Source organism: Rhinolophus ferrumequinum, chromosome 26 (assembly GCF_004115265.2).
Source record: "Rhinolophus ferrumequinum isolate MPI-CBG mRhiFer1 chromosome 26, mRhiFer1_v1.p, whole genome shotgun sequence".
In the NCBI taxonomy this organism is placed as follows: Eukaryota; Metazoa; Chordata; class Mammalia; order Chiroptera; family Rhinolophidae; genus Rhinolophus; species Rhinolophus ferrumequinum.
Window position 1 is genome coordinate 261,984 of NC_046309.1, and position 13,928 is coordinate 275,911.

The window sequence follows — 13,928 nt, forward strand, 5'->3', positions numbered from 1 at the left end:
TTTTGGATGCAGAATTTTCTGTACTGGTATGAAGATGTAAGAAAGGGGGACATTGGCTCCTTGTTAGGAGCTGCTTTCGTTTCCACTTGCACAGTTTCAAGGTGAGCACTTGAAGTGTGTTCGTTACTTGAGAGAAAAAAGGGCTTAGAAGTTCAGAACTGACAGTGTGGAAAGAAAAGATGTGACAGAACTTAGACATGGGCATATAGTACTTGTCTCTCCATTGTTTCTACAACTGTGTGCCATCTTCTCGCTAAGCTGACACACAGATGGCTCTTCCCTTTAAAGGGGAAATATCCCAAGAAATGAACAGGTGGGACTGTGAAACATTGGCTTCTTACTTAAATATGCGAGGAGCACACTGGAAAAACCGGTGTCTAAAACAGATCAGTCAAAAAAATTCATGCAACTTAAAAAAATTTAATGGAAGATAAACAGTAAAAAACTATGTTTTTAAATATTGATTTAATGTTGGAGTAGGCAAATCAACGTCCCTCAAAACCCCTGGTGCCGTTTAGAATACTTTAGGCATCGGTTTAGAAGTGAGCGTTTTCTTAATGAACATACTAGCTAGCTCTCCAGCAGGCTTAGGATTCTTAACCGGCCTGCTGGGTGCTGAGCACACTGTGCTTCTCCCCCGACACAGCACCCTGTACACTGGGCGTGTTTTCTCAGGACGGACTCCCTGCATCTGCTAGAGCACCGGTGCCGTTAAAGCCGGTGTGTTATATTTGTTACCTTTGTCAGTAGTGCAAAAATAGCGATGCATTTATGATTAGAGATTATAAAAGTATAAAAATTTCTTAAGGTTTATGTTACATAATGAATTTTTTCCACCGAGTACATGAACGGTAATATTACAAGCAAATGACCTGCCAATATTAATTACATCTCCATGCAGGCAGCTTTGATTGTTATATTCAGTCCCCAACATTAAGCCTTGGTTTAGATCTTTTATTTTTGGGGGGGGGGCGGGGGGGGAATAATTAACATTTTATTTTATGATGGTCCCTTAAATGTTCAAGGTTACAATTTCTATACATTATATCTATAAGTCAAGCAAAATCTGCTTACAAAAAAATACAATCTTTTAAGAGAAATAGTGGAATCACGTGATGTAAAGGACACGAGATTGGCAAAAGGTGTAATTCAGAACAGGTACTAAGAATTCTGCAGTAACAGGTAATGAACACAGATAATTTATAATAAATATAAGATTATTTGAGAGACTTCAAAACTATTTGAAAAGGGATCAAATAAATGGTGATGGAAGGAGAACTGACTCTGGGTGGTGAACATGTAATGTGGTATATAGATGATGTATTACAGAATTGTACACTTGAAACCTATGTAACTTTACTAACCATTGTCACCCTAATAACCTTTAGTTAAAACAGAACAAAACAAAACAAAAAACTATTTGAAATAAGACATGAAGCTATCAGGTTAGATAATGATGTTAGATTTTTTTTTTTCCCAGAGCAATATGGATATATGGGATGATAATGATGATTTAACATGGTTTCTTGGTTTAGATCTTGAAGGAAAGGCGCACTCCTGAAAAAGTAAACTTTTGTTTCAAGTATTGATAAATAATATCATTTTACTCTGCTATGTGCAATTTTAATAGTCTTTCAAAAATGGATTTTGGTCTCAATGCTTTTTATAGCTCATTTAGAAGCATGCTTCTGTTGTCACCAGTGCCCAGTGGACCGTGCTGTGGATGATTAGAAACTAGACATAAAGAAAACCACTCTTTAATAAAAACATGCATTGTTAATCTTGTTTTCCTCAGAAAACTGATCTTGTCCGCCTCCCCTGGGGCTGTGGCCATGGCCATGGCGGATATTGTCCAGCACGTGTGCTTAGCCTGCTGTGTGCCACTGGGGATTGCAGGTGGACGGGTTGTGGAGACTCGGCGTCTGACCTGAGTTTAAAGGCATTTGACCCTGGGCAAAATGTCACCAGGGTCAAATGTCTTGTCACACACGAGGAGAGGCCTGGCCCACGTGGTTTAATGTGTCTACGGTTTGCCACTGTCCCTTCCAGCTCTAACATTCCACATTTCATTCATTTTGTCCTTTAATAATTCTTATTTCTTTGGTCTACATAGTGTATTCAACCCTTTCCCCAGGTAATAGAAGCATGGATAAATTCAAAACATAGCTGAAACAGGCAGGACAACCATTACTAAAGGAACAGTGGTGGACCAGCTGGACAATGAATAATGAATCTTTAAAGGAAAAATCAATTCTAACCCTAAAAGAATGATCTAGAACAAAAACCCCTAGAATTAAAAGTGTTACACTAGTTACTCAGCGCACTAGAGGGATGTCACTGTTGTGAATCTGATTCCAGAAGGTCTGAGAGATCAAGCTGGAGGACTGTGAACACAGAAAGATACTGAGGAAGAGAGGTCATGGGGGTAAAGACAGACCAGGAGAAATGGACCCATGAGAGGCAGTAATTTAACAAATGATACGCAAAATTTCTCAGAGCTGAAGAGATAGGTCATTATAAAGATTCATTTTTTTGTTGTTTCTTTCTCTAAATTCTGGATGGGATTGATGGGGAAATCCGCTAAGAAAGCCTGACTAGAATTCCTAAATTCCAGGGATAAAGAGAAAATTTATAAATGTTCCTAGATTTGTGCTGGTCCCTACATAGCCCCACTCGTCATGTGTGGAAATCGAGCACATGCAACCTGAGTCCGAATTGACTCAGTATAGTATATATACATACACACATATATAGTACACATCAGCTTTTGAAGATAGTATGAAAAAAAGATTGTAAAGTTTGTTAACAGTATTTTTATATTGATTACAGGGTTGATGTATTTTGGGGATGTTGGGCTAAATAAAATATATGAAGATGAATTTCTTTGGATCTCTCTTAATGTAGCTACTAGAAAATTTGGTTACCCGTGTGCTTGTATTGATACCAGACAAGGCTGCTCTGCACCAAGTGGTGGGCATTCGCCATGGGCAGCAGGACACAAGCGGGGGCTGGGTGTAGAGATTAGCTGAAGAGACATCACTTGAGGTCAAGGTCAGCCTTTGTGTCTGGGTAGGAGTTTAGAGGTTAGCTGGCCCACACACCCTCTGAGGGTAGTGCCTGGGACCCTTGTGGAGTTATTGGATGATGAGAAGGAAAGGGGGGAGGAGGGCGAACATGTAAATATGTGCATTTAAGTCTCAGAGAGCCAGGATGTGCCACCTGGCATGTGTGAGCGCTGCCCAGTGAGGGCTGTTGACGCACAGTAGGCCCCCTGCAAGGGAGTTACGATAAGGTCCTAGGAAGGAGAGGACTCAGTGGGCTCAGCCCCACCTGCCTCCGTGGGACAAGGGAGGGGCAAGTGTCACCTGGGGCAGGTATGCAGGGGAGGGCTGTCATGTGATTGAGGCAGTAGACAAGTGGCAACGTAATAGTGTGTCTTGCGGGGTAAATCGTCTTCTTGGCCATGTTCTTATGTGTAGGAGGGAAATGAACTCATGATGATGTGGGTACTGGAAGGGGTGCACACGCGTCGTGTTTATGAGTCTGCCATGTGTCTAACTAGTGAGTGGCGCAGAGCCTCAGAGATGAGAGCACTTTCGAGTGAAAAAGAGCCCTCCTGTAGAAAGCACGGCCAGGTGAGCACCTATTGATTGAATAGCAGTGTTTTATTTGTGCGAAGAGTTCCTTGTGGCCCCTGAACTGTTGGCGTGGGGGATGGTGATGACGGCTCCGTTTACTGCCAGCCCGTCCTTGTGTCACTTGTCTGCTAAGAGGCTTTGTGATGGAGAGTCTTCGTTTTGCATGAGGCACAGTTGGTAGAACAGTTACTTGTTATTTCAACTTTCTTTTTAAGTGTATTTGGTTGCAAACCATTTTTAGATTGACTTTGTGGAAATGTACACTTAAGTAATTTGGTCACTAATTTCTGTAGCTAATTATTTCTTTGCTTGTGTTTCAGATTTCTCTATGAATCGTCATCAAGAACTTTGGGGGCATTTTTGAATTCATAACCAAGCCAACATCTTTGATCATGCACAAATAGAGGAGAAGGACTTATAGAAAATGAAATGGATGTTTTTTTCCCCTAGTGTTTTTAATGTTAATAACCCACATAATAGAGAAGGGGTGGGATTTATTTGAGGGAGGTATGAGTAGGAGTTCAAAGGTTCTTAAAGTTTTCCCCGTGCCGGCAAAGTAATATATTTAACGTGAAGGACTCCAGGCATCAATGGTGCAGAAACCCATGGTGCAAAGAAAAAGAGAGACACCTTTCCAGCAAACCTGGTTGTTTTAAAAATGACTTTTATATATAATGTTGCTTGCAAACTGTAATAAAGCCATGGCAACATCTTCCTGTATACTTTACTTAAATGTACTAGTCGGTGTTCTCCCCCGAGGGGCAGGGCTGAATTCTGGGGGCCGCCCTTCGTGGACAGCAGAGGGCACAGCCCGGTGGGCGCAAGGAGGCCACCCACATGCAGGATCCTGGATCCTCTACTGGCCTTGAGGCTGATTGGGCATGAGATGGGCCCGTGGCTGTAAATACGAGGAACGCAGAACCGAGTCACTCAGCTCAAGCTGAACCACCATTATCTTACCTTCTCTCTCTGAGGCTGACGTGGTTGGATGGAGGACTGGCCCCAGGCTTCCTGGCTGCCTCATCCAGACCCCATCTTGCCCGCCCGGTATACCAGGAAGTGTCCGCGTCCATCCCTGGTCCCTGTTGGCCACCGTCCTCAGTCGTGGCCTGTCAGCCTCCTGGGGCCTGGGAGGCCACCTTGTGACGGACAGGAAGGGATCACTTCAGTCACACACTCATTCTGTCCTCAGCCCCCAAGCAAAACAGTAAAGAAACGCCAGGTTTTCAGGACCTCTGTTTCTTCTCCAGGAAAGTACAGAAACGGACTGTTTCCTGCAGCTGCGCAAGAGCCTTAGGGTAGCTGAGCTGCGTATTCTGAACCGCCATATTCTGTCTGGCGGCGTCATGTGTCGTCTTCTTTGTCTTGGGCCGAGTAGCCGAACCTACGAAATGGACTGAGGAGTGTCTTCCTGCACTCCTGGGAGAGTTTCTGTGAGATCCGAAGTACTTCTGTGGGTTTGTTGCAGCACTCAGCCCTAAAATGCTAGATTGGAGATTGGAGTTTCCTTTGTGGGAAGAGATTAATTTGTTTTTATAATTTATATACAAGTTTTGAAAGCGGTCTTTTTTGTGAGTCTTGAAGGGTGAAGTAATTCAATTCGTGAAGAAACATAATTCAGTTTTTATTGGGCCAAAGTAGTTCACAAAGCGGCCCTGTGGGCATGCCCCTTGGGAACCTCTGCAAATGTGCAGGGTTGACGCGAGCACGGCTGCGCAGGGTCTGCAGCCGCGAAGTGGGAATCGGAGTCCTTTCAGTGGGAGAGCAGGCAGGGTGCTGGGGTTCCCTGGGGGGTGAGGGGAAATGCAGGTCATAGGATGGTGAGACTCACATAAAGTTTACAAACATGCAAAACTGAACAGCAGTATACTCAGATGCTCAGTGAACAAGAAAAAGCTGAAAACAAAATCCAGAATTCTGATCATGGGAGGGCAGGAGGGGAGAGCATGCAGGATTCTGCTCAGGTAATGATAGAAATCTCTCTAAACTAGAAACAAGATAGTACTTGAGTGTCCATTTTACTGTTAGTCTTTGCCTTATACATTATAAATATTCTTTTGGGACAGTCGTTAACAAAAATTTAAACACGCAGATTGGAGAAGAGAGAAAGAAAGCGTACACACCTTTGAGGAAGGATATGTCATCGACTTGGGGACGCTTGGACACGGGTGGCTCCACCAGGCCAGCTCCTTGGGCCCGCGGAATGGGTGGAGGCCGCATGTAGTGAAGGTGCCAGAACTGCCATGCAAACCCGGGAAGGGGCTCACACAGGTGGGTGAGCTGGTGTGGACAGTACATAACAGCCAATATGTAAAACCCAGGGCTGTGTCCCACAGGAGGGCACACCGCCTACAGCATCCAGAAGTCTGCTCTGGAGTCAGGCCACCAGCGTCACTGGGGGCCAGGGGTGGCTCCCCGGCCGACAAAAAGGCCGTTATGGAACTGGGCTCTCTGATAGCCATGGAAATCCAGGACCCTGAACAGCAGGACCAGCTGGTGTCGAGTGAACATGAGGCTGGTGGATGCAATGATTGTAAAGACTGCATGGCCAGTGGACCTTGTTCCTGCCCAGGAGTCACAGAGAGGGTACTGGAGCTCAGCATCCCACAATCGGGCAGTAAGGGTCTGGACAATCTGTACCATCAAAGGAAGTCCAGGACAATGGCCAGAGGCCTCAGGGAAGCAGCCCCGGCAAGAAATGGGAATCCTTTGTCCAGGTTCCAGATTTGAGCCTCCAGAAACGTGAGAGAATAAATTTGTGTTGTCTTTCCATTCTAGTCCACCTTCTCCCGCCCACCCACTCACAAGTACCTTCCTGTTTGTCATCACGCGGGGTAAGCGTGGGCTCTCCTGGCTAACAGCACAAGGGCCCCTCGGTGGGGAGGCAGCTCTTTCCTGTGGGGGATTGTCAGACTCTGTTCTTTTGGTGGGAGACAGCAGAAAATGTTCTGCCATTTTGAAGACGTCCTGCCCCACTTTTGGTTACCAATGATTGATTATTGTTGTCTGGACCTATTATTTCACTAGCAGTTGCAGGATGGTAGTTTTCTAAATTGGTCCTTTTTTTTTGCATCGATCACCCAGACTTTTTGTGCAAAGAACTTTCCTTCAAAACCCTGTTGGTTACCCTGAAATTCTCATACAGAATAGTCAGGAAAAATACTCTGATCTTTACCAATTTTTGGAAGAGTGAGTTGGTACCTAGCAACCTCTGCAGGTCATTGATGCTCTTTTAGTATCGTTACGAACAAATACATTTTTATGTCTGACAAATTCTAATCCATTGCAGTTATTTTTTTAAATGCTCACCCTTTTCCATCTTTGGCCTCTTGAAGTTTGTTCACATGGTCCTTTAACACGACCCCAGTCTCCTTTAAAAGTGTTGTGCCAAGAGCATCTCGGTTCTGAAGTTCCAGGAGACAACCTGTGGACATTGGGGCGTGACTGTGAGATGAAACCTGGCTTCACGTAAGGTCGAACCTGCCACTAGCTGTGAGGCTTAGGCAAGTTTCACAAACCTGCTGAGACTCACTCTCCTCCAAAACCTGGATAATAATACTCCTCTCACATCAGCAAGGTATCAGATGTGACGTGCTTGCAGGGCCAGAGGTAAGAGCTACCATGTTTCCCTGAAAATAAGACCTAGCCGGACCATCAGACCGTAAGACCCGGTCTTATATTAATTTTTGCTCCAAAAGATTCATTAGAGCTGATGGTCTGTCGAGGTCTTATTTTCAGGGAAACACAGTAGCATTCGCCCTTTCCTTACTCCGGGGACTGTATTTTGACATCCCTGTTACGCACTGGGGCATTTTGCTGAGTGGGTCGCAGCTGTGTGTGGAAACTTACCCACTGGTGATTTACACGTGGCGTGGTCACTGAGGCAGCACGCAGGGAGGTCCTGTTTGTGCTATAAAGTGAGGGCTGAGTGCATGGCATTCAGATTGAGGTTTTCCAACCCACCCCCAGTTACCTGATTGTCACATGTCACCTGGTGGGAGTTAGAGACAAATAGTAGGTTTGGCTCTGCCAATTAACATTGGAATTCTGACTCAGGGATTTAATCTACCATACACTTCTCCCCCTCACCATCCCCCACCCCCAGGTCTTAGCTCTGTTCCACTTGGTCAGAGACATACTTGCCCCTCCAAAGAGTGCTAAGGCTCGTTGGGCCCACCATGGTCCTCAGGCTGAAAGAAATTGTAAATGAGGAAGGAGGCTCTCACTGCAGAACAGATGAAGCCTGGCTCAGTGGAAACTCTAGTTCTGACCTCCAGAGGGCAACTCTCAGCTCCTCTCATTGGAAATGGCCGGAGGAGACGGGAGCTGGCACACTGGGACACATCAGACTGCACACGGCTGCCCACCTGGCCCCGAGCAGAACTGGTCAGCGTAGTGTGTGCAGGTCTGGCCAGGAGAAGGCCTGGGGCCTTGGCTGCCATGCCCTGGGGGCTGGGGTGCGGCTTTACTGGCCAACAACCTGGGGGGAAGGGCGATTGGGGAGGGGGTCCCCTGGCCTCTGTCTGGGTCTTTTTCTGTCACTGTGCCAGGAGACTTTCAGCTAGGAGGACCCCGTGTACCACTTGTCCATCTAGAACATTCTGGAAAAGCAGTGTAGGATATGAATGTTTTCCAGAAACAGGCTGGTCAGTTGCCAGTTGGGAGAATGACTTCCAGCCAAGGTTCAGTTTTGGTAAAGATTAATGCATGTTGCTTCGGCTCTACTCTCTCCTACCTTCCTTTGACACTAACAACGCAGACAAACATGAACCCGTCTGCTGCCACACAGCTCTGCCCTTGGTCCCCCAAGCAGCTCGTGGGCATCCTGACTGAGCGGGCCGACCACCTGATTTGTCTCTAACTCCCAGGCGCCATCACAAGTACCAGCTGCCGGAGTTTTGTCAACAAGTCACTGGACGATGACCTTGAAAGGGTGGCGATGGCAGGTGGTTGCACTCTGGAGCAAGACTGTGGATTTGAACCAGGTTCCGCCACTTAGTGTCTGTGGGATCTGGGGAAGATGGCTTGGCTCTCCTCAGTGTGTCCCCTAGCCCACAGAATGGGTGCCCACCTCATCGTCACTGCTGGCACCCAGTCGGTGCTTTGTAAAGTCAGCTGTCCCTTTCATTGTTCACCGCTACAGGCTGTTAGTCACAGGGCATCTGAGGCCTGGTGACCTACACAGGCCAGGAGGCCTGTTGGTGGAGCCACCACCGAGAGGCATCCAGCAGCCCGGGGAAACAAAAGGCTGCAAGGGATCAGGCAGATGCAGATGTAGGCGGGAAGCGGCCTCAGGAGCCAATGGGCAGTGCCAGCTCCGACCACTGCCAGCTCATGTCACTTGCTGTGAACCACATTCAGGGACAGCATCTGCCTGGCCCTGTGGGGAGCCCACGCCCTTACCTGGTGGTGCATCTTCACACATGTTTGGGGGTAAGTCCCACAAAGACCACCTGCGGTGCTCGTGGCTTAAGGAGGGGGTGCTGTGCAGACACCAACTGCACAGCACCCAGCATCAGCTGCACCTCTGCCCGTGACACAGCCGCAGACACGCTCAGCCCAGTTCTGAGCTTTATTGGGGGCCCAGGAGCAATACCGGGGGTGCAGCTTCCCTCACTCCACTCTGGGTGCTGTAGAAGGAGGGCAGGCCTGGGGCACTCAGGACAAGGCCTCAAGGAGTGGTAGTCCATTTCCACGATGGCAGACTGCTGAGAGCTGGGCAGCTATGCAGGAGCCTTGTCTCTGCAGGGGAGGGCATGGCTCCCTGGGCCCTCCCGATGGGCTCAGCAAATGGCACAGGCCAGCAGTTGAGGGGCCGACTCAGGAGGCCCTATGGCAGCCTGCGTTACCGCACTGGTGAAATTAGACTGTCAGATGACTCTCACCCGGGTTCACCGTTCAAATAGAGAGCTGGGCTGTGTTTAAATGATGAAAAATGGCCATCCCGCAGTCCTGTGTGGTCAGTAATTCAAATTGCGTTACAGTTCACCAGATTACTGTGTCATTCAGCGAGGGCCAGACTACCCAAAGGAGTCATTGCAGGGTGTTGGTTAGCACATTTCAGGCACCTCTGCGCACGTGGTGTGTGAAAGCTGCCTCTGCTTGCCCTAAAGCTCGCCTCGAATCTCTCCTTTAGAAAGCCGTCCCTGCTCAGGTGGAGACCCAGGGAGCATTTCCAACACAGCCGTCCACCTGAAGGAGAGCCCTACAGGAGAGCCACAGGTACGGTGCTGCAGGTGCTGTCCACACAGGGGCCCTTCTCCCCCGACTCACATTCCCCACCCCATCGGGTCCCCCACAGCTCTGCTGTTCTTTTCAACAGACTGAGAGGCCCAGATGCCCCATTTTGAAAATGCTCTGGTTCTAATCAGATGTCACAGTGATTGTGGTCAACTGATGGAATCCAGAGCACTGACTGATACAGTGAAAACCACCTGTTGGTCAATAGTTCGATCTCACACTACTCAGCCACTGAGCAGGCGGAGGGACTGGGTCAGGCTTAGCCAGGACCTGACCCCAGCCCTGTGTCCTCCCCGCCAGCTCCACTCCCCTCCCTGGCAGACAGGAGGCCCCTGGAGGGAGATGTGCCTCAAGGGGTGTGTTTGGCCTTGAAAGTCTTGGAGAGTCATTCTTTGAGCTATGACTACAAGTATGTTCTTACTGTGAACTGTGAGACTGCACCGCATACTGACCCTTTGGGCGTGTATCATGAATATTAGCAAGCATGACAACATGGATTCGGTAATTTTATAAGTAGAAAGGCCCAAAGCGTAAATACGTGTGGGAGACACCCTCCATCTAAAGGGCTCAGAGAGTAAGCACGTGTTTGAATGTTTGTGCACCTAGTGGATAGACACTTGTGTATGTGTGCCTTGAGCAGCGTTCAAACATGTCCTTCACACGCAAGTATGCAAACACCTGCACATATCGAGGACAAGCACTGGGCTGCCTGTCGGGACCCCCTACCTGGCAGCACTCAGTAAAGAGCCACGCACAGGCTTCCTTCAGACCAGAAATGTGGGCTGCCTCAGGCTGAGGGCTGCAGCCTGGGCCTGTCCTCCATCCTTCCCTCTCCCCCGCCTTCCCTTCCTCCCTCCCTCCCTCCCTTCCTTCCTCCCCTCCCTCTCCTTCCCTCTCTCCTTCCCTCCCTCTTGCCCCCTCCCTCCCTTCCTCCCTCCTTCCCCTTCCACCCTTTTCCTCCCTTCCTCCCTCCTTCCTCCTTCCCTTGCTACCTGCACACATTCCATTTCTCTGCCTTTAGCTTCTGTCATCCCCCCCAGAGCTAAGGCCTTGTGGCTTTGAGGCACAGCCCTGGACTGGTCTGCGCTGGTCAGAACAAAGGAATGGTGGAGCTGTCCACTCTCTTTCCTAGGTCATCTTATGGGTTCGGGGCTTCTTCCCTGGGCCTTTGTCTCCTTACCTTGGGTTTTCCAGTTTCTTGGAGTATTTCCCCTCCAACTTCCCTTTGACACTGCCGGAGTCCTGAAGTTGGGGCACCTGGTGAAGCAGGACTGGATTAAGAAGCACTGTCAGCCAGAGCCAAACAATGAAAGAACAAACAATCCCAGGTCCTTTCTAACCACAGCCCCAAAAGTAAACAGTCCTCCAGGATGCAGGCTAGGCGGGGTCCCTGAGCTGCTCCCACTCCTTCCCTTAGCTCAAGCTGGGCCCCAATGCCTCCAAGTCCACACAGGTGTAGTTAGGCTGTGGTCCTAGCAGAGCTGGTTTCCTCGGCAGCATGAATGTAGTGGCTGTCATTTGGGTGGGGATTCGATGAAGTAGAGCCTCGTGCCACAGAAATGCAGTGAGGGTAACTTGTAACAGGTCCTTCCATCACAAAATGACATCATTGAACACCTGCCCTCACGGGCCTGTCATGAATGAGCTTCACCTTCCAGGCCATCTTGATCTTTCTTTTTCCTGTTGTTTCTGTCACCAAACTTATCACCAGTTGGCTGTCCCCTGGACCTCTAAGGATAGATGCCATTGGCTGAGCCTCCGCTTTCACAGACAGACATGGACCTCACACCCTGAGCACACATCCGGGTAAGCCCCGGTACTCACATTGTGGTTTGTGGGTGCTGTGATGGAGCTGAGGAATGACTCAGCCTTTCTCAGTCTGTGAATGAGTCATCTAATTGATGAATTCCACTTGAGGCGTCTTATTTGCTTTGAGGTGGGAGCCGCAGCGTGCTGCTAACCCAGAGTCTGGCTACTAAGAATTCTGTGATGAGTAGAGCCCATGCCTACTGCCAAGGCCCCTCCCACCCTTTCTCCCACCCCGCTGGCCACCTATAGGATCTGCAGGTTGCCACTGTGGATTTGTACCTACAGCAGCAGCAGCAGACATTGCTTGGGTATCTATGATGATGCTGTTGCGTCTTGGGGGGTGGGTGTCCCCATAGAACTGTGGTGCTTTCTCGGTGGCCAGTCCCCTGGGCTTTTGCGCCAAAGATGAGAATTCCCACCCAGCTGCCTGCTAGGCCAGACAGATGGAGGAACTTGGGCACAGGGACAGAGGGTGTTGAGCAGGGTGGGAAGAGGGAGGGACTTCTGGGGACGTGTGACATCATTGATGATGGGAAGTGTGGGGCAGTGAGGCCCAACGTTCCATTCTGTAGATGGGCTGGTCTGTGTTGTAACTTCCTTGCCATTAACCCAACCCTAAAGTCTGCATAGACCAGCCTTGTCCTGGTGGTAAGGGGCATGGAGGCGATGGCCATGGGAAGGCTGGCTGATGAGGGCCAGGCAGTGAGGAGAAACTCGCAGGGACGGCAGGGACAGGCACGGTGGGAAGGAGCTGACTTCGGGCAGACAAGAACCACAGGAGTCGGAGGTGCTCAGGTCACTGCCAAACGCTGAAGCAGGTGGGGAACGGGAGCACCCAGGTGGGGAAGGGGTGGTGGGGGCCCCAGGCAGGGCCACACAAGATGACAATGACAATGATGAAGGAGGGGACACACACCACACTCACACATCCTCACACACATTCACTCTTGCTCTCTCTGACACTCACACTCTCATACTCTCCACTGCACACAAACACAGAGCCCCCTCTGACGTCTAACACCCTCCTTCCAGCTGTGCCCAGGTCTTTAGGAAGTAAAGTCTCCTGGGGAGGTACACAAGGTCCCCAGTGCCCCTCCTTGGACCCTTGGATAGTGGCCAGCCCAGGCCCAGGCAACAGGGAGGAGGGAAGGACCCCAGGCAAACCCCACCTCTGGGCCCACCCCCACTGGGGAATGCTGAGACTCGGACAGCTCAGAGCTCAGGAGGGGCTTCCCGCTGCAGTCCTCATTCCCTGTCCATCCTCCAGGTTAGGTTCCCAGAGCGCCTCCATTCCAGGCTGAGAAACACAGACACACACACACACACACACACACACACACACACACACACCTCCTCCATTCCAGGCTGAGGAACACAGAAACACATACACACAACCACACACACACACACACAGCTCCTGCATTCCAGGCTGAGGAATACAGAAACACACACAACCACACACACACACACACACACACACAGCCCCTCCATTCCAGGCTGAGGAACACAGAAACACACACACACACACACACACACAGACACACACACACAGCTCCTGCATTCCAGGCTGAGGAACACAGAAACACACACACACACACACACACACACACACACACACACACAGCTCCTGCATTCCAGGCTGAGGAACACAGAAACACATACACACAACCACACACACACACACACACACACACAGCCCCTCCATTCCAGGCTGAGGAACACAGAAACACACACACACACACACACACACAGACACACACACACAGCTCCTGCATTCCAGGCTGAGGAACGCAGAAACACATACACACAACCACACACACACACACACACACACACAGCCCCTCCATTCCAGGCTGAGGAACACAGAAACACATACACACAACCACACACACACACACACAGCCCCTCCATTCCAGGCTGAGGAACACAGAAACACATACACACAAACACACACACACACACACAGCTCCTCCATTCCAGGCTGAGGAACACAGAAACACATACACACACACACACACACACACACACACAGCTCCTCCATTCCAGGCTGAGGAACACAGACACACACACGCACACTCACACTCACACTCACGCACTCCCAGACCCTGGACAGCTTGAGCTCCGGCCCCTTTCCAGGGAGCCCCGAAAGCTTGCTTTAGGGGAAGTTCCAACCCTGATCTACACCTGCGGGGTCAGTCACGTATGGTCACGGACATTTAATTAATAAATAAGAGCAGGAGT

The 13,928-nt window shown here is 49.6% G+C and overlaps 1 protein-coding gene and 1 long non-coding RNA gene across 4 annotated transcripts in view; one reads left to right on the forward strand and one right to left on the reverse strand.

Moving 5' to 3' along the window:
• Nucleotides 1-5,164, forward strand: part of NCAPG2 (non-SMC condensin II complex subunit G2) — a 52,395-nt gene extending 47,231 nt beyond the window's left edge. For all 3 annotated transcript variants that reach the window (XM_033098761.1, XM_033098763.1, XM_033098762.1), the window contains exon 28: nt 3,959-5,164. In XM_033098761.1, the coding sequence (XP_032954652.1) occupies nt 3,959-4,010 (52 nt within the window). In that variant the 3' untranslated portion in view covers nt 4,011-5,164. The remainder of the gene's footprint in view (nt 1-3,958) is intronic.
• Nucleotides 5,165-5,294: 130 nt separating this feature from the next.
• Nucleotides 5,295-11,646, reverse strand: LOC117018053 (uncharacterized). The gene is made up of 4 exons (XR_004422166.1): nt 11,059-11,646; nt 6,948-7,062; nt 5,762-6,370; nt 5,295-5,424 (listed from the first exon to the last, which is right to left on the reverse strand). It is a non-coding gene; the product is annotated as an uncharacterized LOC117018053 (long non-coding RNA).
• Nucleotides 11,647-13,928: the final 2,282 nt, after the last annotated feature.